The 23468-nt window shown below is 36.9% G+C and overlaps 1 protein-coding gene across 2 annotated transcripts in view; it reads right to left on the minus strand.

Annotated features, from left to right (window-relative positions):
• PKHD1 (PKHD1 ciliary IPT domain containing fibrocystin/polyductin) overlaps positions 1 to 23468 on the minus strand; it is a 450921-nt gene that overhangs the window by 101658 nt on the left and 325795 nt on the right. For both annotated transcript variants that reach the window (XM_036024228.1, XM_028510816.2), the window contains 3 exons: positions 21633 to 22511; positions 20813 to 20981; positions 19080 to 19237 (listed from right to left, as the gene is read on the minus strand). In XM_036024228.1, coding sequence (XP_035880121.1) covers positions 19080 to 19237; positions 20813 to 20981; positions 21633 to 22511 — 1206 coding nt within the window. The remainder of the gene's footprint in view (positions 1 to 19079; positions 19238 to 20812; positions 20982 to 21632; positions 22512 to 23468) is intronic.

The raw sequence follows: 23468 nt of genomic DNA on the forward strand, positions 1-23468 counted from the left end.
CAAGTCTCTCCATTTGGTGTGTGCTCCAACGCATTCTTCACTCTGCTTCCTGCTGTCTCAATAATCTTTCTAAAATACAGCTTCCTACAGTCTTCTACTCCATTCGAAAATCTTCAAAGGCCCTTCAGTAGCTACTGAAGAAATTAGACGTACTCTAGTCTGGCCTTCAAGACTCTACAAAAATATGACTCCACTTTCCCTTTCTTCTCAATGTGTTTCCCATACTGCAGCCAAATGGAAATGCTCACACCTGTGGCAACTGCGTTCTTTCTTCATGCCTCAATACAGAAAGTTATTTTCTCCTTCTGTCAAAATCCCTCCCATCGTGTCTACTCAGAGTACTAGTAATATATCTGCAAGTATTTATCTTATATTGCTTCAGATTATAATTGGGTACTTGAATTATGTACTTAGTCATTACTTTTTGAGGGTCAAAGATGAATCTCATATGTAATACCCCAGAAAGCCCACATATAGGAAAGGTCATAGACAGTAAGAAAGAAGTGTGGGCCCTGAATTCAGACACATTGGACACAAATCCTGGCTTTACCACCTGATACATCATTTTTAAAAAAATCCCTAAACTCAGTGAGTCCCAGTTTTAGAATGATGGAAATGGGCTTACTTCCTAAGTTATTGTAAAGATATGATATATAACACACCTAACACAACATCTGGCATATAAGAGGTACACAGTAAATGGAAGCTAATGTGATGGTAGTAGCTATTACTACATTGTAATGAAGAACCAATTCATATTGGTTAAACTAAACTAAAGTTAGCATAATAAATCTTTCTTGCCCTCCAGGAAGTTATAATCAAATTGGGAAAAGATGTCACCACCACATGCTAACATAATTAAACATTCTAAGCAAAAAGCAACATGAATGATGGCATCACCAGTAAGTTCCAAGGTTGTCTGAAGAGTAAAACTTCTTTCTGCAGTGAGGACATCCTCTGGAGAGACTCATGGGCCCTCTGTAAAATTTTGCAACATGAAACAGGCACAGGAATAGGCTTGCTCTGAACAGTAAAGGGTTGCTGTCATGTGGTTTTTTTTCTTTTAAAAAAGTTAAGCTTATTTTAAATAAGCCACTCATTATTCATTCACTAATTACTGATTTTTTTAAAAATTAACTTTCTATTAAAAGGCATTCTAGCCCTGGCCAGGTGCCTCAGTTGGTTGAAGGGTCATCCTGTACACCAAAAATTTGCTAGTTCATTTCCCAGTCAGGGCACTTATCTAGGTTGTGGGTTCGATCCCCAGTCAGGGTGTGTACAGGAGGCAACCAATTGATATTTCTCTCTCACATTGATGTTTCTCTCTCCGTCTCTCTCTTCACTCCACCCCTTCCTTTTTCTCTAAAATCAATAAACATATCCTCAGGTGAGGATTAAGCAGGGGAAAAAGGCATTCTAATATGGGGGGAGGGCAAGGGAAAACTGGTTTGAAAGGGACTGAAAGTCTGGTCTGATATGGAAGCTCTTTTCTTCTTCTGTCAAAATGCCACCTATCCAGTACACTCAGAGTACTATTTATGGATTTGCAAGTGCTTATCTTATATCACTTATAAAGGAATCATTTTTAATCCAGGACCTCCATGGTACCAGTTGCAAAAGTAAATTCTGGATATGTTTTTAACAGAAACCTTCTAGGAAAGAGTGATGTGATAAACCTTGTTTTATAGCAGATTCAAAGTAGGTTCCTATGTTAAGTCTAAATGGCCTTTCTCCTTATCATAAATAGATACAATCTTTTTAAATACTTAACCTCCTACAACATTCATTCTCCAGCATCCATGGTTCTATTTGGAAGGGGAGATATGGGGAATTTACTAGTCTTTAATTACCAGAAACTATCTGATAAACCAATGCCAAAGTTTATTACTATAAAATTATAATAGTTTATCGACTGCTCAAGAATAGTTCAAGTGGAACAATTTTGAGAAAGATGGGAAAATCAATCCTTGAAAATTTTGAATGGTGTTAAATCTACCTCCAAACTGGACATAATAATTAGAAAGGATAGTTTAAACAAGTTATGGTGACATATTATACATGCGTGTGTGATCAAGAATAACTTAGGTGATTCAGGATATTTTTATTCCCCTTTCTCCTTCTTCCATCTCAAGAGAAGAACAGGGAAAGAAAATACCTGTTCACCCTAAATCACCAAATCTGGATTAATCTCAGAAGCTTGGAATTATCAAGTATCTCAGTCTGAATAATGGCTGCAAGGAGCCTATGTCGTTATTACCAGAATCTGTGCAAGTTACCTAGTATGTCAAAAGGGAGTTTGCAGATGAGATTAAGAATACAGAGGTAGGGAAAGTATCTGGGATTATCTGGGTAGGCCCTAAATATCGTCATAAGTCTCCTCATGAGAAGGAGACTGAGGAAGGTTTGACTACAGAGAGGAGAAGGCACTGTGACCATGTAGACAGAGATTGAAATGATGCAGTGATCATGCAAACAGGAAGAGGCAAATGAATCACAAAACATTCCCATCACCTAGTGAAAGCAATTAAGATAACCCCCAGCTATGAGGCTGTAGGGAGAAAGGGGTCAGAGAGAAGAAATGCTGAGAGCACCTCTCATGCCTTGTGACTCAGTACTTCTTGGTTGGGGCCTTTTGTTACAGAGAAATTAGATAAGCCCAGGGACAAGGGGAAGCCATTCAAAACTAGTCAGCTCCCAGAAAACAGGTGTTCCTGCTGCAGGAAGGAAGGAGCCCTCCCCAGGTCTAGGAAGGTACTTAACCCATTCACATGGTGGCTTCCCCAGTAGTGGTTATTCCGGAACCAGTGTGGAGGATGCATGCCTATACATGCAGAATGGGCACCTGGATCTTTTTAAAACAAGTCTAAATAATTACTCCTTGTTTAGAAGCTTTTCTGTTTCTGTAGCTATTTTCATATCCATGGTAAAGGGAAATCTAGGTAAAGTCTCAGCAATTAAAACCTTGCCTCCGTTTTCGAAGCAATGCAAGTCAGCGTGTCCTTCAGAGGCATTTCTCACCACGTTTGCCATCACGCACATATTGTATCTGGAAGGAAGAAGGGAGAGAATAGGGGAAGGAAAAATACAAAGAAGAAGAAAAACAAAACAGGAGCATGGGGGCAAGAAAGTCCCAAAAAGAAAGAGAGACACCATCGGTGCCTGTGCGTGACTCTGTTTCATATGGAATTAATGGTGGTTTAATGGGGTATGAAAGGGTGTTTTAGTGGAAACAACGAGGAACAATTGTCTAGCTCACGTTTCATTTCACAGGTCATTATTGCATTAAGAAGTAAATCGACCAAGTCCGGTAAATAACAGTCTGCGTATTGCCGAGAGCTTCAAACCAACAATTTTAGCCATCACTAACTAATATCTCTGTCATTTTAACCCTTGCAGGGTAGTGCTAGAGGGCTAAACAATTACAGTCTTCACCCAGCTCTAGCAGGTGAGCATAACTCATTGCCCCTCTAGTCCCTTCTTTTGCAAAACCCGGGAGGCCATATTTTAGCATTGTTGTTTTGTTGATGAGCTAGCCTGAGCCCACTGCCGCTCTGGTGGCCTTGAAAAACAACCCCCATTTTAGACTGCAGGCATCTTTAAACAGACTGCTTCCTCTGCAAAATTAATTGCTGCACAATGCAGTGTTCCCTCATCTAAGCTTTTGCAAGCTCATACTCAGTTATTTGGGCAGGCCAGAGATGTATCTGAGGGGCCAGGGAAAATGTGCTGCTTTTCTTTAGTACAGAAGTTCACATTTGTGTCACTGAGCATCATCAGACACCGGACATCCAGGAGTTTCTAATGCCTAAATTCTGTTTCACTTAACTCAAGGGCAATTGGTGGGTGAGGCAAAAACTGGCTGCATTTAGAAGCTATAGTATAGTAAATAAATATATCAAAGACACTACATAGGACACAATTATCTTTAAAATACAGGGTGGGGCAAAAGGAGGTTTACAGTTGTAAGTACAAGAAACACAGAGTTTATTCTTGTATTAGTATTTATCAACTATTGTGAACATCCATATGAACATCTGTAAAACTACTTTTGTCCCATCCTGTATATGTAGTAAAATGCATATTTAATTGGATATCAAAATAAAATATTTTCTTGCTTCAACTTGTAACAAAAATGAGACCAAAATCAGGTTAAGAATTATAATGTTACATAATCATATCAAATAAACCAGGTTCTACTGATAATTTTCCATCAAAACCTGATGTTCAGTTTGCAGAACAGATATGGAATCTACAGCATTTCTACAATAACTCTGAAACAAGATACACTAAGTCTAACTCTTTTCCTAAGAGAAGAAATCTTTCAGTGATAGCATCAGTATTCCAATTTAACATTCCTTACCTCATATTCTTTTACCTTCTGCAGCTAAAACTAGGGCCTTACAAAGGACCATGGTGGGCTGAATAATAACCTCCCAAAGATGTTCATTCTCTAATTCTGAACATGTAAATATGGCAAAGGGACTTCACAGATGTGATCAAGGTTATACATCTTAAAGTGGGGAGATTATCTGGATGGGCCCAATCTGATGTTAGAAACCTTTAAAAAGTAAAGGACTTTTTTTAGCTGAAATCAGAAAGATGTGGCGAAAGAGAAGGCAGAAGCATGAGAGGAACACCATCTACCACTGCTGGCTTTGAAGATGAAAGGGCCATGAATCAGGGCATACAGACAGCCCGAGAAGCTGAACACGACCCTAAGCTTACAGCAAGCAAGGAAGTGGGGCCTCACTCCTACAATCACAAGGAACTGAGTTCAGGAAAAAAAAGCTAAAGAGAGAATGGAAGTGGATCCATCTCTGAAGAATCCAGGAAGGAACGCAGTCCTGCCAACACCCTAATTTTGGGCTGAGAGACCCAGACCAGAATAATCAGTCATGTATGCTAGACTGCTGATCTGCAGAACTGTGAGATAATACATGGATTGTTTTAAGGTTATTTTATTTCATTTTATTTTTTTAATTTTAGTTGGCATACAATCTTTTCTTCTATTTGCCTTTTTTAAAATAATTTTTAATATTTTTTTATTGTTGTTCAAGTATGATTTTCTCCATCTTCCCCCAATTACACTCCCCAACCCCAGTCATCCCCACTTCCCACCCTTGATCCTACCACTCTTTGGTTTTGTCCATGTGTCCTTTATACATTTTCCTGAAAACCCTATACCTTTTCCTCCCCATCCCTCCCACCTCCCCACTGGTTACTGTGAGTTTGTTCTTACTAAACTTGTTATGGCAGCAACAGAAGACTAGTGTAAGAACCAGCTAAGATTTCATGCTCAAATATTCCATTACTCCATAAGTCATTACTCCAGCCAGAACCATGATAAGCGGTGGCGATGGACTAGTGGTCACCAATATTTTACTCAGTGCTTATCCTGAGCCAGGCATGGAGCTAAGTCTTTTTTATGCGTTATATCTTTTATAGCTCCAGCATCTGCTCCTTTGCCTCTAATGTGCTTATGCAGAAAGAGAGCATACGGCCTAGATGAACAGAGAGGCTGCTTTCCACATGGGCGAGGCTCGAGGAAAGGTGATCTGACCAATATCACCCCGAAAGGGAAGAGGTTGTTACCCTCAGTCACATAATAAAATCAGCTTTGACTCCCTTTCTCCATGGCAATTACTTTCAGGAACTTGTATTCCATTTTTATTAATATTTCTCCTGTGAGGGAGCTAAGCAAATTGGAATTGGGTCCTACAGGGAGTCCCTAAATCTGTAGTGGAAAGATTGGCTTCTAGGTCTAGGAATCATTTTTTTTCTTCTTTCTCCCTTTTCTTGACATGTTTTACATAATAACCAACTCATTTTTCAGGATTCTCATTTGTTACATAAATGGGTTTTACTATCATTATTCTTATTAAAATAATAAGTAATACATATACATGATTTTTAACAATGGTAACTTCCCAGTGGTACTGAAGATCAGGGAGGCAGAGGGGTAAAAGGCAAAGAGTCCTGTCTGCTTCATTGTGTGTGTTTTACCACTTCATTTATTCATTCAACAAAAATCTTGAGGAAAAGTTCTTAGTAGTAAAGTTGCTGAGTCAGAGGCATAGGCTTTTAGATGGTTTCCAGATTTCAAGAGTCTTCAGCAAGCAGCATTTGAAAAGTGGGTTTGAGAATCGCTTCCCACACTTCCCCTCATCCTGAGATTATCATACTTTTTAATCCTTGCCAAAATAATTGGTAAAACAATGCTATTAATAAGTTTTATACTAGCAGTGATCATCATTGTCTTTGTAGTAGTGGTGGACCCTTTTGTTTGAGCTTGTCTCTCTTAATCTTTACAACAATCATGTGAATATATAATATTAATATCTTTGCTTTCTAAATGAGGCTCAGAGGGATAAAAAGCTTCCCTGGAGCTGTACATTTAGAAAGAGGACACAGTCTGGGCAGCTTGATTCAGTGTAAGAGCTCGAACCTGTGCTTTGATTATGAGAGAAACTGGGATATGTGTATATGTATTACAATTGTTTTTATTTTATGTGAAATGCATTTTAGAATCCCTTGAATATTTTTCAATTGGTTTGTTCCTTTTTGTTCTTAAATATTAGTAAGAATCCTTTAGTAATCCTTTGTAGATTAAGGAAATTAGTCCTTTTTCATATGAGTTGTAAGATCTTTTGAGTTTTTTAGTTTAGTTTTTAATAATCTTTGAAGAAATTTTTAATTCTTATAGTCAGATTTTTCAAACATTTGCATATGTTTTCTAGATTTTGATTTATGCTAGAAAAGATCTCCACTACTCTAAGAGCATGTAACCTGATTAATATTTTCTAGTAATTCTAAAGATTCATTTTTTTCATTCTTTAATTCCTATTGAATTTATTTTTGAAAAGGGAAAGATATAAATTTCTAAATTTTTTCCTAAGTGATTAATCAAATGCTTCAACATTATTAATTCAATAACTTTTATTTTCCCATGATTTAAAATGTCATCTTTGTGCCCTGGCTGGTGTGGCTCACTGGACTGAGTACCAATGTGTGAAGCGAGGGGTCATTGGTTTGATTCCCAGTCAGGACACATACCTGGGTTGCAGACTAGGTCCCCAGTAGGGGGCACACAAAAGACAACCACCCATTCATGTTTCTCTCCCTCTCTTTCTTATTTCTTCTCTTCTAAAAAATGAATAAATAAAATCTTTTAAAAAATAAAATGTCATATTTGTTATAAACTAAGTTTTCAAATACATTTAGATCTATTTCTGACCTTTAAAAAATATTTTGTTCCTTCTCTATACCTATTTCTAGTATATTTTTAATGACTGCATTAAAACTGTCAAAAATTGCATTTGTTTTTACATCTACTGCATATGCAAATATAAGGCAATAAAACTGAAAACTGGTTCAAACAATCCATAAAACTGAAAAAAAAGATTTCAATTATGAACTTGTTTATTATCTATTGGTAACGCACAGCATTTTATTTATTGGTGGGCTTCTTAACTATTGCCTTCATTGAAATGCACACACACAGTGTGCACACACAAAAATGTAAAAAAAAAATCAAATAAACAACATCCATTTGCCTTAGGTACAAAATAAGCTGGAGTTTGATCTTCTGCCTTCTCTTTTAATACTATTTACCAAAAGAATGAAAGCAGCAATGTAAGATTCCTCTATCATTGAAATTTGCAGAACAGAAACACAGCTTATTACTCAATGAAGTCTTAAAAATAATACAGGGGGGAATGAAAAACATGAAAAAGAAAAAAAAGAAAGAGCCACTATAGTATTAGGGCAAAAAGGAAAGTGATTTCATTTAGTTACAGGTGCTCAAAAATAGCCCTTCTTGTGCAACATTGAAATTATCGTTTCTCATACAGCGGAGCACAGAAATGCGAATAGACTTCTCTATGCAGGATCGTGAACTTGAGTAGTAAAATCTAAGTCTCAGAAAGTCGTGATGCTTTGTGTGGAGGACCGGATATTTACACAGGAGCTCCTGCTAAGGGCAGATAGTCCAGGACTAGGCAAGCTTCTTTTTTTAACTGAGCTATATGCCCAGAACCAATAAGGTGATGTTTAGAATGGTTTCTAATTCTGAAGTTAGTATCTAATCCTAGAAATACAAGAGGCATCTGATGACATATAAAATAAAATTTAACAGGGATGAATAGGGTCTACTATATAGGTTAAAAAAATAAATTCTCCTAAATGTTTGTCACTCTAGAACATAGGAAGAAAGATACACATATGCTATTCATATCTACATGTAGCTATTTAACTCATGAAATGTGACTAGAGCAACTGAGGTACTAACTTATAAGTTGTATATATTTTAATTAATTATAATTTAAAGTACAAAAGTGATTAGTTTACAGAAATGTTTAGGTATATTTAAAACAACTTGTATATTTGAGTGTACTTTTTCAATTGTAAAGTTTATGAAATGTAGATACAGATCAAATATTTCTGATGAAAATGTAGTTTCCAAATTGAAGTGTGCTATAAATACAAAACACAAATAAAATTTTAGACATAATGTAAATAGAACATCTCAATTATTAATCTTAAAATGATAATATTCAAACATTGAATTAAAGTTTATTATTAATTTAATTTCACTTGTTTCCTTTTATCTTTTTTAACCTGTCCGCTAGAAAGTTGAATTTACACCTTTGTCTTATACTACTATTATTTCCATCAGACAATGCTGCTTTGGACAGGTGAATGCTCTGGTTTCCATATTTTGTAAAATTGACAAACATCAAAAATAAGCCAGTTTAGAAAGTAAAGACTCAAAATTAACAATCTATCATATACTGACTGGTAGATAAAATTTAGAATGCTTGAGAGAGGCATACTGGGTATTTAAAGGTCATTGTTTTACTATCTTTGACTATATAAAAGGCTGTCATAAGGAAACAATTAGACTTATAATCTGTCACATCAGAAGGAAATCTAGGTCACTGGGTAGAAATTATGGAAAGAAGATCCTAACAAGTAAAATTGTTCAAAATATATTAGGAAGCCACTTCCTGGGAAAAGTAAAGGTAGAGGAATAGCCTGACTTTCAAGGAACCATCCAAATTACAGATGCTACAGCCTTATTTTTTTTTCAACTGGCATTTATTCCTGTAAATTAACAAATTAATATGAGGCAACATTTCCCAAAATGTATTCTGAGAAATACACTAATTCCAAGGGATACTAATGTGTACTATGAACAAGTATTCATTAGTTAAAAAGCTTGAGAAGTATTGAATAACACAAATATAAACATTATTTAAAAAACTTAATTGCAGGACTTATCAGAACCTTTAATATTTTTTTAAAAGATTTTATTTATTTTTAGACAGGGAAGGGAGGAAGAAAGAGAGAGAGAGAGAAACATCAATGTGCGGTTGCTGGGGCCTGTGGCCTGCAACCCAGGCACGTACCCTGACTGGAATCAAACCTGCGACACTTTGGTTCGCAGCCCACGCTTAATCCACTGAGCTATGCCAGCCAGGGCAGAACCTTTAATATTTTAATGTACATGATGAATCTCCAAAATTGCAACAGTTTTCAAAATTTATTTAGTCACAAACCACACTTATCACAATCTCCTGAGATTAGTGAATAGGGAAGATTCTTTGAAAATGCTACAAAAATTATGCATTAAGTAAATCTATAAAATTTACTTTCTGAAACAGTTGACTGGAAAGCCATATTTAAATTTTTGATCTTTTCATTCATTTACTCATTCATTCACTTATTCCCTCACTCAACAAACATTTACTAAGAATACATTATGCTCCAAGGATTATACTAAAAGTTCAAATATTTTTGTCTTCATGGAATGCACAATTGGATGAGAAGGCAGCCTTGTAAAGTGATGTCAGGAGAGCATGAAATAGATTATAATGGATTTGAGTAACAGGTACAAGGGCGTAAAGAAGCAGAGACCCAACTACACATGGAAGCCAGGAAGCACTCCTCAGGGGAGCTTTTCCACTGCAACAGAGAGGACAGCCCTGTATTTGCTGCTTCTAAACACAACTTTTTTACTTTTCTCTTTCATATATGTCTTTTAAAGCTTTAACCAATGGTCTAGGCTCATGGCGAATACCATGTCCTTCCTAGAGTCTGTCTACATGAAACGTGTCCAGAAAATGTCCAACCATTGTTAATATAATCAGAACAGTTGGCACTACATCAATGTAACCTGGTAGCCAAGGAGAGTGGACTGGAATGTGCATGTGTGAACAAGTATGACTTCACCGTACTAGTTTGGGAGCAGTAGACACTGTTGAGTGAGCATGAGTACTGTGTGGCCTGTTGCATTCAAAATGACTGAGCGAGAAGAGCAATGAATCTGCATCAAATTTTGCATTAAGCTTGAACTTTCCTCAGGCGATTCAGGTCATAGCTATGGGAACTGGTGATTGACAGCTTCATCACGAGAGTGTACCTGCTCATACATCATGTCTTGTGCAGTTTTTGGTGAAACATCAAATCACCCAGGTGGCTCAGCCCCTCTGCAGCCCAGATTCGGCAACCTGCAACTTCTGGCTTTTCCCAAAACTAAAATCATATTCGAAAGGGAAGAGATTTCAGGCCATCAGTGAGATTCAGGAAAATACAATGGTGCAGCTGATGGTGACTGGGAGAACCGTATGAGGTCCCAAGATACCTAGTTTGAAGGTGACTGAGGAGTCATTGTCTCATGTACAATGTTTCTTGTATCTTGTATCTTGTTCAACAAATGTCTCCATTTTTCATATTGCATGGCTGGATAGCTTTTGGACAGATCGTGTATCTCCAACTATACATGATTTCACCAATGTACTTTGTGCTGATTTTATAGCAATTACTCTTCTCCACCATGTAGCCCAGCCCTCCTGCCCCCATGCATGATGACAGGAATGATCTGTTACCTCCCTTGGTGTCCCTCCTAGGATATCCCAACAGTATATAGTGCTTTGCTCTCACTGCGCATTCAATAAACAAATGTCTAAATAAGAAAACAAAAACGAAAACAAAAAACCCTACATGAAGTCACTGGGGAAAAGGGAAACTACAGAAAAATTACCATAATAAATATTTGGCTTCATGACCGAAGCTCATACTACTCTATTGTCATCACACAACCTCCAGTGGTTAACATGGGCAAAACACTTTCTTGGATGTGACAGAGACTAGTCTGTACATGAAAAATGGTTAATATATGGCTTTTTTGTGCTTGGAACTACATTGCCTTTCAAAAATGTTACAATAATTTAGTTATTTTTTAACCAAAAAATCTATTCGCTACCATGTAAAATGGAAATATGCAAGTTATCCAGTTAAATATATCTTGGTATAGCACCCCACTGCATGACTCAGGCCACATGATGATAATTATCTAGAAGTGGTTACCAGCCCAGACTTGGGAATTAGACAAATATAGATATAAATCTTGGTTCTGCACATTCTAGCTGTGGGACCATGAAAAATTAGTTAGCTTTTCTAAATCCCTATTTTTCTAAATGCTGAATGGGCATAACAATCCCTATATGTTAAGGTTGTCGAAAGGATAAATGGAAATGTTTATAAACCACTTACCATATGCCTGGCACGGGGAATATGCTAGATAAATGGTAACTGTTATTATTGCTAGTTGGGAGGGATAACTGCTTTGTTCTGTGTAGACAACTTACTGTGTGAGAACAGCTGATAGATCTAAGAGAGCTAATGCTAAAGAATGATAGAAAAAAGGAAGAAAACCTAGAAGGAGGCTACGATTTGCAGTATAGGACAGCGTTAAAAACACAGGTTTGGTCCTGAATCATCTGTTAATTAGTTGTCTGACATGTGCAAGTTACCTAATGTCTCTACATCAGTTTCCACATGTACAAATAGAGATATCTATCTCATAAGGTATATCCTGTTGACAGCACTGAATTCGATGAGATAATTCATCTGAAGGTCTCAGCAGAATCAGAAACATGACTATACTTAACAAGTATTATCTGTTAACAGAAGATTTGAGGAGCAAGACAATCTCAAGGATAAAATGCCTGGATTGAATCCCAAGGATCATATGCCTTTTCACATCATCCTTTAAAAATCACACATAAAAAAATCATCTTGATGCAAAGAATGGACTATTTCAAAATGCATTTAAAAACTGTTATGCCATTCACTGCCTGGAGACCAGGCAAGTCATGGGGGAGTGAGAGAATAAGGTGAAGGAAAGGCGATCTTTGGGTCTTACGAAGTATCACCGGGAGCTTTGTTCTCCCCTGCTTGGGATAAGAATCCCTGAAGCCACATATTCCAAAGATTCTAATATTTTCTGAGACTCCACTGTGCCTTTATATTTTAATACCCTGACATCTGGAATCCTAAAAGTCTAATGTTTAACCATAAATATCTGCTGAGATTAAAGAGCTATATACCAAGTTTCAATCTTTGGGGCCTGTAATTGCTTGGGAAAAGAGAATGGTATTTCCCCTCTAGCTAGGAGAAAAAGACCGCTCTGCAAGCGCAGATATTTGCAGACAAATTTTCTGACAACCGTTTCCTCTCTCCATTCTGTCCTCTCATTTCTCCCTCCCTTCTCCCATTTTATAATACCCTCTTGCTGTCATTCCCAGGACAAATGGGAAGAAAGAGAACACTAGAGACTTAAAGAAAGGACACATTTCAAGTTCTAGCAACAGAGTTGAGAAAACGCCAGCCACTCTCTCTAACGCCACTGAGCCTGCATCTCCACATTACTTGCACTTTCCCATTACTCAGTTAGAAACCACTTCATCACTCTGTGAGCTGACAGTCAAATGCCAGCTTTATTTTCTTTTTTATCTACCTAATCTTTTATTTTTGATTTGAAGCCAGTCACTTTTAAGGTCTCCACAATGGTTTATAACTTACTTTCTTGATAGGCATCTAAGAAGTAACAAAATTTGAAAAATGTTTCTTACCCTCTCATGGTAAAGAATGAGAAACTCTCACCTTCCCTGGAGGTGAATTTGGTCAGAAATCCTGATCAGAGCACAGCACTTTTCTGGGAATAATGTCAAGATAAGTGTGGGAAAAGCTTATCATGAATTTAGGGTTTTAATATAATTATTCAACATAGAATTTAAAAAATAAACTTAGCATTGTACCCATTTTTACCCAGTGATGTATTATAAAAGTGACATTTCTGAGGTCACTCAACTCACTTCAATACAGGAAAAATATCTATATTTTTAAGAAGTTTGATATATCCTTAATTTGAAGACTTAATTCAGATTGTAAATACTTCTATATTTTTAATGAATGTTCTTTTCCCTTTGAGAAATAGATCCAGTGTGTATATAAGCAAGTGTGTTTATGTCTGTTGGTATTCGGCGCAGAACGCTATTCTTGATTTTCCATGAGAAATTGAAACTGCCCACATTTTAAGTTAAAAGTATTAATTGTCTTCTTCACATCCTGTCTACTTACTTCAAAGGAAGCTTCCAACTCTGCAGCAGTGATTCCCCAACCTTAGCACAGCAGGACCACTTGGGGAGGCTGTGTGTGTGCGTGTGTGTTTAAGCACAAAGACTCTGGCCTCATAAACACCTATTGACTTGAAATCCCCTCAACATAAAATGAATGTTTAATGTCCTAGATGATTCAGATGATAAATCAGCTTTGGAGCCACTTTCCTAAGTATATCACAGGCATCCCCTAAACTGGAGAAGTTTTGGCAGGAGAACAGGGGTTTTTTGTTTTGTTTTGTTTGTTTGTTTTAAACTTTCCAGTCCTTTGAGGACCAATAGTTTTAGAAATATGGTATAACTTACCAGACAATTAGACATACAAAATAAAAGCCCAAGTTTTATTTATTAGATTCAACAGACCTAAAATTACTCTGTCAGATTGTTATGTTTCTAAATGACAAATTTCTGTAATTATCTCACTGTGGAGAGTTCGTGGGCCAGCACAGAATGGCTCATGAAGGAGTGCGTTTCTTGGGCCCTCCTAACTTCAGCTTCCTAATTGCACTGCCGGCTCCCAGCCTCGCTCCCACCAATTATCTGCTCACTCTATAGCAGCTTATATGATCTTTTCAGAGAGTGAATAAAATCCTATCACCACCTTTCTTAAAACCCTCTAACATCATCTTACTAAATTAGCCTGGCCTATAAAGAATGGCTTTTGGCTAGCTCCAACTATCCCCCTTTTGTTCACTATGTACCAGTGGCACTAACTTCCTTTCCACCCACCCCTCAGACACATTGAGGCCATTCATGTATTAGAATCACTACCCTGGCTGGTCCTTCTCCCTAAAGACTCCTCCTTTCGCTCAGAGCAGTGTGACTCCTCGCTCCTCATTCAGGTCTCATTGGAAATATAAGTAATTCAAAGAGCAGCTTTCTTACACACATGTGTACACACAAACACACACCCCTCAGACTACCTCTCTAGCCCAAAACCCTATTTTACTTTTAATAACTCTCATCTCTAGTGGAATATTTTTACTTATTTGTTCATGTATTTCCACTGGAACATAAGTTTGATAAAAGTAGGAACGGAATGTTATCTTTTTCACAACTATACTCCTATCCTTAGGAAGGTGCTGGTAGAGTGGAGAGCAGGTGGTCAAAATGCATGCTCCGAATGAATGAAAATGCCAACTTCAGTACTTAGCCCACTAAAGGTGCTCAGTGCATGCCAGCTTCCTCTTCATCTCCTTCAACTGTCTTCATCACATCGGAGAAATTATAAATTGTCACTGAAACTAAAGCTCTTATTTTTTTCAGTCCTCTCCCAACAACACCAGTGTTCCACATGTAGGAACTGGTCTGAGAGGGGATGCCATGAACTTGGCATCCCTCACAAACAGGAAGTAAGAAACAAAGTGGGAAGCTTTGATATCTATGTAGTCTTACTTAAATGAGATGTTCATTTCAAGACTGTTTTTCTACACAATTTTGGATTTTCAGATTATCAAATGCCTCTGTAATCAAAATAAATTCTTTCCAGAATAAAATGCAAATAGTTCTTAGAGGATCTTCTAGGGATTAGTTGCTTTGTACTCTATTGTCACGCATGCTTCAAAGTTGGCTGCAAATGCAAACTTACAGATAAGTACAAAACAAAATTAACAGTTCACTTTTCCCCTGGCTACACACACTGCATTGCGCAGATAAAAAACCCACTGGCACAGGATTTTTCATAGCTGATCCAATGGATAATTTTTGCTCCTAATGCTGGAGTAGATGACAATATGTGGGCATCTATAGATATGTGTCTGTGTGGATAGTTTTGCATGTGAACTTACATGTGCAAATAAAATCTGTGGGTTACTTTCCAAGTTAAAACTAGGCAATAGATTCCAAACTCTCAATAAAATCGAGAAAGGACATAAGGGTGTGTTAGACTTAATGCCATTTGGAATAAATGTGGGAGTTGGTTCTAGTAGTCTTTATTTTCATTTTTGCTGCACTGTTCTCACTGCTTTATGAAAGATCATAGATTCTTATTTTGAAGACAAAAAATACAAAATAGACATTCATTCTCCCAAGATTAAATTTGTACTTTTTTCATCTACCAGATTGTGAACAGGAACTGGAAAGTAGCATAGAAGAGAATGGTTTAATAAATATTCAGACTTGAATTTGGGAAGGAGGGGTCTGTTCATATTTGGAAGTCAAAACACTACAGTTCTGTTAGCACCCAGAAGGCACCATTTACTATGTTCTGTCTCCTTCATTGTAAGAGGACACAGATTATATTTTTAGTGCAGTAAACCACAGATTCTACTATGGGAATTCTTGAGGTTGGTACCTATAGCAACCTCATTTAAAATGTTATAAAGCTTTAAGACATCAGAAGTTTAAGACAGTCAGCTATACCTCCCTATATATATCCAGCCACTCACACACATGCTCCTGCTTATCCACACACTAATAGTAAATGGTATGTAATCATATAATACCTACTGGAGTTTGATCATCATTGAATCAGGTTTCAGATCCAAGACAGAAAGAGAAGAAAATAAAATACAGCATTGCAACCAGGAGCAAGAAAATGTTTGTGCCTAAATAGTGTGTTTATGCCACAAGGTAAACAACCACCTAGAAGTTCATCAAAAGTTCATTAGTATTAACACATGGAGGATTTGACAAACATTTTAGAGCTCCTGTTTGTAACAGACATTTCAGAGCCACACCATATGTTTTTGGCACTTACCTCCACAAACAAAAAGATTGCTACTACAAAAACCCATGGCTCCCTTCTGACAAAGGTTTCTCTCTCACCATGGGAAAGAGCACAATTGGCCCGTGTTTAGGAAAAGCCAAAGGGCTAGAGAGGTAATGTCCTCAATAGCAGCTCTCAGCAAGAGATGAATAGGGATTCGATAAAAATACCTCCTCTTGACTTAGCTGGGATAATTTGGGGTCATGTTCCATGGTCTACTGGAGTTCCCCACTTGAGCTCCACATACCTGAGCTCCAGCTGTCCACAGTGGTGACCAGTTTGGTGACACACCCTTTAGTGGGCTCATTGCTTTCTGTCTCATTTACTCCCCTTCTCTACTTTCCTGAGTTCACTCCCCACATAAACTACCTGGATTCTAAGCCTTGTATCAGAGTCTGCTTCTGGAGCAACCCAAATTAAGACACTATCTTTAGTTCTTATTCTTATTTGAAATGTATTTTTCATTAAATACACTGTAATATATACCTGTTGATATTGATTTCACAGAAATGGGGTCCTAACCAAAACCCACAAGATTAGAAAAACCTCACAATTATTCATGTACTTATGTTCAAGCATAAGGCTGTTTTTCTCAATAGCAGAACACTTGTAACAGTGGGATGATTCTTAAAACCAATAGAACAACTAACTACAGAAAGCCATTTGAATAGAATTAGTGGTAAATGGGAGACTAGCTGCCTATCATTTCTTAAAAATTTACTATTCTGCATCAATTTTCTCATACAGGCATTTCTATGGATTTCATTCTTCTGTGCAAAAAAGTACTTGCTGGTTATAGTCAACGTATCAAAATGAGTATTTGCTCAGCATGTTTCATGCACTCAGACTTTTGGAAACCTATACTGTAACCCCCACAGTTTGTCACTCTGCTACAAAGAGAAGCCTTCAACCTATGAAAAAAATTGAGAGAAATATTGAAAAAGTGTCAAAGCATGAAATTTTACAGTAATTAAAAGACTTATGTAAAACTTCTCTAAATGACAAATGCTATGAAGGAGTAGCAGTTCAAATGGAAGAAAGGTGAAAACAATAAAGAAATACCCGGCATCTTCCTGGTTCTAGGATTCTATGTCATAAATTAACTCTTAAACCAATGACCTGAAGGCCTCAATTTCTTCTGTATGTTTTTGAATGGTTGGCAGAAAACAGCACCAATAGTTTACTCAGTTATCAATAATATATTCACTTGATCAGTTCATCAACTAATATTTGTTGCTCATTCCCCAAGTTTATAACAATGAATGGGACAAAATCTTTGCCCTCTTCACACTTGTACTCTAAAATGGCCAGCAGTAAATCAACAAGTAAGTACATTTATAATATAATTTCAAGTAATAGAACTGTGACAAAAATAAGCAGGCATAGTAAAGCATAATGGGAGACTATTTATTTTAGATAGGATGGTCAGGGATGGCTTCTCTGTGGAGTTGCCATTTGAACAGAAGGAGCTGCCTCTGCAAAGAAGTGAAAACAGGGTATTTCTGGCAGGAGAAATATCTCTAATGCAAAGGCCCTGAGGTAGGGATAAGTGTATCATGTTAAAAAAATAAGACAATAATGAGTAAATAAAAGGGGTATTATGTAATATGAAGTGAGAGATGAGCAAGAACCAGATACTACACAGCTTGTAGTTTGGATTTCATGCTGCAGCAAGGGGGTGGGGTGTGGATAGAAAGACATTGGAAAGTTAAAAAGATCATTCTGGCTATTGTTGAAAAAATAGACTACAGGGTACAGGAGCATTAAGAAAAAATAACAGAAGACTATTCCCTTGTCAGGTAGGAGATGATGATGGTTATAGGGGGAAGAATTTAGGTTAAAAAAAGAATAAGTTATTATTTCTAGATATTTTACTTAAATAACCTCATAAATGATGGTACCAATTACTGAGGTAGAGTCAGGTAGGGAAGAAGCAAGTTATAGATGGGGGCAGAGATGAAGAATCCCATTTGCGGGCATGTTAAGTACAAAATGCCAGTTATACTTCCCAATGGAATGAGTTGAACACACCAGACCAAAGCTCAGGGTCAAGTCTGGGCTAGAGATATAAACTGGAAGTTGGCAGCATTAAATGGTGTTTTAACCCTAGACTTGGGAGCAAGACTAGGAAGAGAAAAGCAGATCATAGAACACAGCCCTGGCACATTCACACAAACAAAACTTAATAAAGGAAAGAAACACTAGGGGAGAAGTCTGAAGAATCAACCATGGAAAAAGAAAAAAAAAACAGGGCAAATTCTTGAGATTTACCTACAGCAGCTTCTACCTGAACTCAAACAAAAACTCAGAATGTCATTGTTTGTAGAAGTAAGAGGACAATAATCTCTCTGAGGTTCAGCTATAAAAACTGATAGCTAAACTGATGTTGTTAGTATAAGCAAGAAAAAGAAGGACTTTTTATCACAGCTCCCCCCTAACCTCCCAGCATCAATTAGAAAATGAACTGGAAGACAAACAGCAAGGCAGCTACTCCACTAGCCTCTCTAGATCGAGAGCCCATAAGTCCTGATGGAAGAGAAAGATACAGTTAGAAAACAGGAGCTAGCTCTATGGCTGACATTGTGAAACACTTAGCACTAAAACAGCTTCAGGCCCAGTGACCAAGCTGCTGAGAGTATTTTTCTCCTCACCTGTGCACAGAACTAGTGTTGGGAATCTGTACCTTTGACACAGACACAGCAATCTCAAGGAGGCTCCAACAGTGATCACATCTCTTAATCACTCAAAATTCCCATGATGCAGGTGAGTTGAGCAGCACATTAGCATGGACTCCAACTCTGGAATTCAGTTCCTCTCCAGGATATTTTGTTCTTACTATACAACACAGCCAACCCAGCTCCTTCACATACATGCTCCATCTACTGGAGGCATCCAGTGTGGTTATAACCAACCTGTGTTGAAGAAGGATCCAGTCCATTCTCCCTCGGTTTTAGGAAATACAGAAACTGGTGGAGGTAAACCCAGGGCTCTCCCATCCAGATCCTTAAAGAGATATTTTCTTGGGCTTTCACAGTCTGATTCGGGGCAGCCCAGTGTCCCTAAATCTTTCCTGTAGAGATAGACAGAAAGCAACTCTCATTGTATGATAAGCAACAAAAAAGAAAACATATTGGTATTATTGATCTGATGAAAAATAAATTTAACAGGATTCTATTATCAATAATGTGCTACATACTTGTAGATATTAAATAAAACTCTATAGGAAATGTTATTTCCCTATTATATGGTCAAGAAGAAAGACATTATTGTTACTTGAATACTCTGGATATATAATCTTTACATAGATTGCTAAATTTCTAAGTGGTAAGATGCAATGAATTGCTCCTAATATCTACTAAAAATAATGTAATCATTTCTTTACAGAACTTCGGAGCCTTGCAGTATTTTAAGATTATCATTATAAATATCTATTATATTTGTTCTATATGCAAACAAGGTGAAAATAGGTATTCTCATTTAACAAATATCTATTGAAAACCTACTATTTATAGGTTGAGGAGTACAGTGATGAAAAATATAGACATGGTTCCTATACTTTCAGAATTTAGAGTCAGGTGGGATATATAAACAAATAATAGGCAATTATAACACTGAATGATGGAGAGTTATAGATTTATGCTCCAATGCATTTAGGTATCATTAGTAATAATGTTAAATATTTACTGCATGCCAACTATGTGTTAAGTATTAATAGTACAAAAAAATCAGATGTTAGTATCATTTAGCTTTATAACTATTTCATCCCATAGGTAATAGATGAACATAAGGAAAATTGGACAGTAGAAGAAAGAGAGTGGAATAACCCAAATTACATACTTAATAAAGTTTAGGTACAAAAAGTGACTTAGGAATGGGTGTCTTAAAGAGACAGATTTTGGGCCAAAAAATTAACTTTCCAACTGGGGTAATTTTTCTTTATTCATTTCTTGTGACTAAAGGAGTTTTCCCCAATGTTGTAAGGAAGAAAATGTAACCCATTTTCCTTGCTCCTGATTTTCCCACTCCTTTTTACAGCAAAAATAATGCTGTGTCTAGTTTTCAGATTCTTGAATAAAACTCTTAGATCCTATGTTCAAGAATAGTAGTTACACCTCATCTGAGCATCAATATCTGTTCAAGCCACATGGATCAGTTCAGAGATTCCTGACATGGTCTACTTCTCCCCATGAGTCCCTGCACAAGGGCTCCTAAGCTTCCTTCTGAAGACTAGTGACACTATACTCTATAGAATATTCAAAAATTAAGCTAAAATTTTTCTGGTGATTGAAAGCATTCTAGAGAACTATCTGTAGTAAAGACAATATGATAAAAGAATATCAGTAAAAATTACACTGCATCATTTCTGTTCCTTTTGTTAGCCAAAGAAAGTCACATAGCAGAGCCCAGATTTAAGAGAGAGAAGTAGCCTCAGCCTCTTAGTGAGAGTGATCACAAAAATCATATCACAAAGCATACGAACATATAAGTAAAGAATGGGGGCATTCAATTAATCTAACATATCTTTTCAGAAGCATTTATTTTAATTTCCATTGATGATTTTATTCTTTTTAAAATACATTTAAGGATTTGAAGAATTTCCAAATACTTCATAGAAGTGGCTTAGTATAAATGCTTAAACTGGTACCTGGTTTGTAAAGAAGAGAAGTAGAACTTGTTTTTATCTTTGATCTTTAGCATTTTGGTCTTCTCTGCTGTTATGGGATGAATGATTCCAGTATCCTCTACATTGGGCAGAATGCAGACATCCAGGTCACCATTATAGCAACTCTTCACAAAACTAGAAAAGGTGACATCTGAAAAAAAATTTTAAGATATCATAACACTATATCATGTAAACTACCAACCACAAATATAGACTACACAACTAAAATATTTTTGCTACTGTATGTCCAAGAGTTTACATAAACCTTGACTTAACTATGTGTAATTCTTCAAGACATGACTTACTGTGTGCCAAATACAAGAAAGAGTATTTCAACATATTAATATCTTAAGATCAATATCTTTTATGATAGGTTTCATCAAAATCCATAGGAGTAACTAAAATATCACAAAAAAGACCTAAAAGAAGATTACTGCATAGGTAGTGGTATGACTTTGATTTTATTCCTGGCTGCCAACTAGTAAACAACCTTGGTTAGACACAATTTCTGTATCCATGTTTCTTCCTTGTATAACAGGAAAAATAATACCTAAGAGAAATTTTATATAATCAAATGAAATGGTATAAAAACACTTCAACATGTATAAAGCAGTAATCTTTTAAAGGAATCACTCATTGACATTATAAACTATCACTGTGGTTATCAATACCTGGTAGGTAGTCAAATGTACAAGTGCTAGACTACACTATACACTTTTGTTGATATAATTTCAGAAGGCTATTAAAATTCTATACACAGATGTATGAAATTACATTGGTTGGATAAGCCCAAGCATCCTACCTTGAAGTTTCATGATTCCTGAAATTGAATGACCATTTCTCACTTTGTGCCATGGTTCCTCAGGCCACCGATTTGGTTCTGAGGTGAAGACAGGCCACAGAATGCCAACTCGACCCCCTCTTGGGTTGGAAGGAGCTCGGTCTGCTAATGTCAAGTTGTCGGAGGAAGGCTTAACCCTGTCCTGAATGCAGTCAAAAGAGGAGCTAGTGGCTACAATGACTGAATTCCTAAGCATGATCTGCACATTTTTGGTGGAATGCTGTGAAACAGAAGACACGTAGACTGTTACCAGAAGACCAATAGTGTTGTCCACCAGAGTGATGTTCTCTATCTCCACGCTGTTCTCCACATGTAGCATGGCACCATAGTCAAAGTTCCTGAAGGCCAAAAAGCCGGAGACACTAGTACAGTTGCCAAGTTCACTTTCCTTATAGAGATGAAGACCATGAAGACTTGAATGGACCACGTTGTCAGACCAAAGAGCTTCAAGAGAGGAACACTTCTGACCTTGTATGTGAAAGCCAAGTCTCTCTGATCCTGCCACAACATTACCATGGAGGCTGACGTCTTTTGCCTTGTTCACTTTGATTCCTGCCACCCAAACGGTGGAGCACACTGACTGTGTTGTCAGAACCACAAGGTTATTAGAGGCGGAATAGGCCTGACCCTCCAAATCAATGCCATGGCCAACTGTGCTAAACACTATATTGTCATTTAAAGTGATCCCATGACTGGCAACTGCATGAATGCCCCCACCGCAGCTTTGGTGCAAAGTAGAAGATATTATCCAGGATCCTGATGACACATTAGTGAATTCAATGGATGAAAATGATGGTGACCCAAAGTTCTGAATTTCTACATTTAAAAGTTGAAGGATTCCTGTAAACAAAATGCATATCATCAGGTGCTTTTTTCTTCTCCACAAAAGGCAGACAGATGGTCCATTTATTGGCACCAGAATATGCAAATTTTTCATTGAAGTGTAATCTTTTATTCTTCGGATTAGCACAATATTTCATGCCAGTGAGTCTAACAAAATATGAATTTTAATATACGACATTAATGCCTAGAAAAGTTTCATGTGAGATCTGAAGAATCTAGAGACAGGATGGGGAAAGAGAAAGCTAGAGAAAGCATATGGGCACTGAAGATGGGCACACCAAGCTTCCTGTCCCATGCATCTGCCTGCAGGGCTGGAACAAGGACCTGGGCCAGAATGAAGGGACTGTGGATTCCTGGGCACTCACCTCAAAGTCCCACCTCCCTCCTTGTTTCTCAGTGACCCCATGTGAAAGGGTCAGAGCCACCCACAAAGATATTGTATGAAAAAAGATAACAGCCAACTCCATAAAACATTTTAAACATTTCTTAAGAGTATGACATAAGTAAAAAGTTTAACATTCAATACATGCTTCTCGACTAACACATGATAGAGGAAATAACACATTTATGAAATTATTTTAAGATTCTATAAAATTGTGTATTTTGTCTTAGGCACACTCTATTTTCTTTTTGATAATAATTAGATTTTTGGCATCTTTTATATCAGGAGAGGTTACTGAATTATTTAGTCTTATTGACAATTTTATTTGGACTATTTTAAGTAAATATTATTAAAACACTATAAAGTAAATCTATAGATTGATTTTAAAATATCATGAGCACTAACATGTCAGTGCATGCTCTTGGTAAAATAGATAGTAACATGATTATCAGACAAACTGAGGTAAACTCGAAACTATAATAGGTAACTGTCATATAGCACTCATTATGTACCAGGCACTGTTCTATTACACATACACAGGGGTGGGCAAAAATAGACTGACAGTTGTTCAT

This window comes from Phyllostomus discolor, chromosome 4, assembly GCF_004126475.2.
Source record: "Phyllostomus discolor isolate MPI-MPIP mPhyDis1 chromosome 4, mPhyDis1.pri.v3, whole genome shotgun sequence".
Lineage (NCBI taxonomy): Eukaryota > Metazoa > Chordata > Mammalia > Chiroptera > Phyllostomidae > Phyllostomus > Phyllostomus discolor.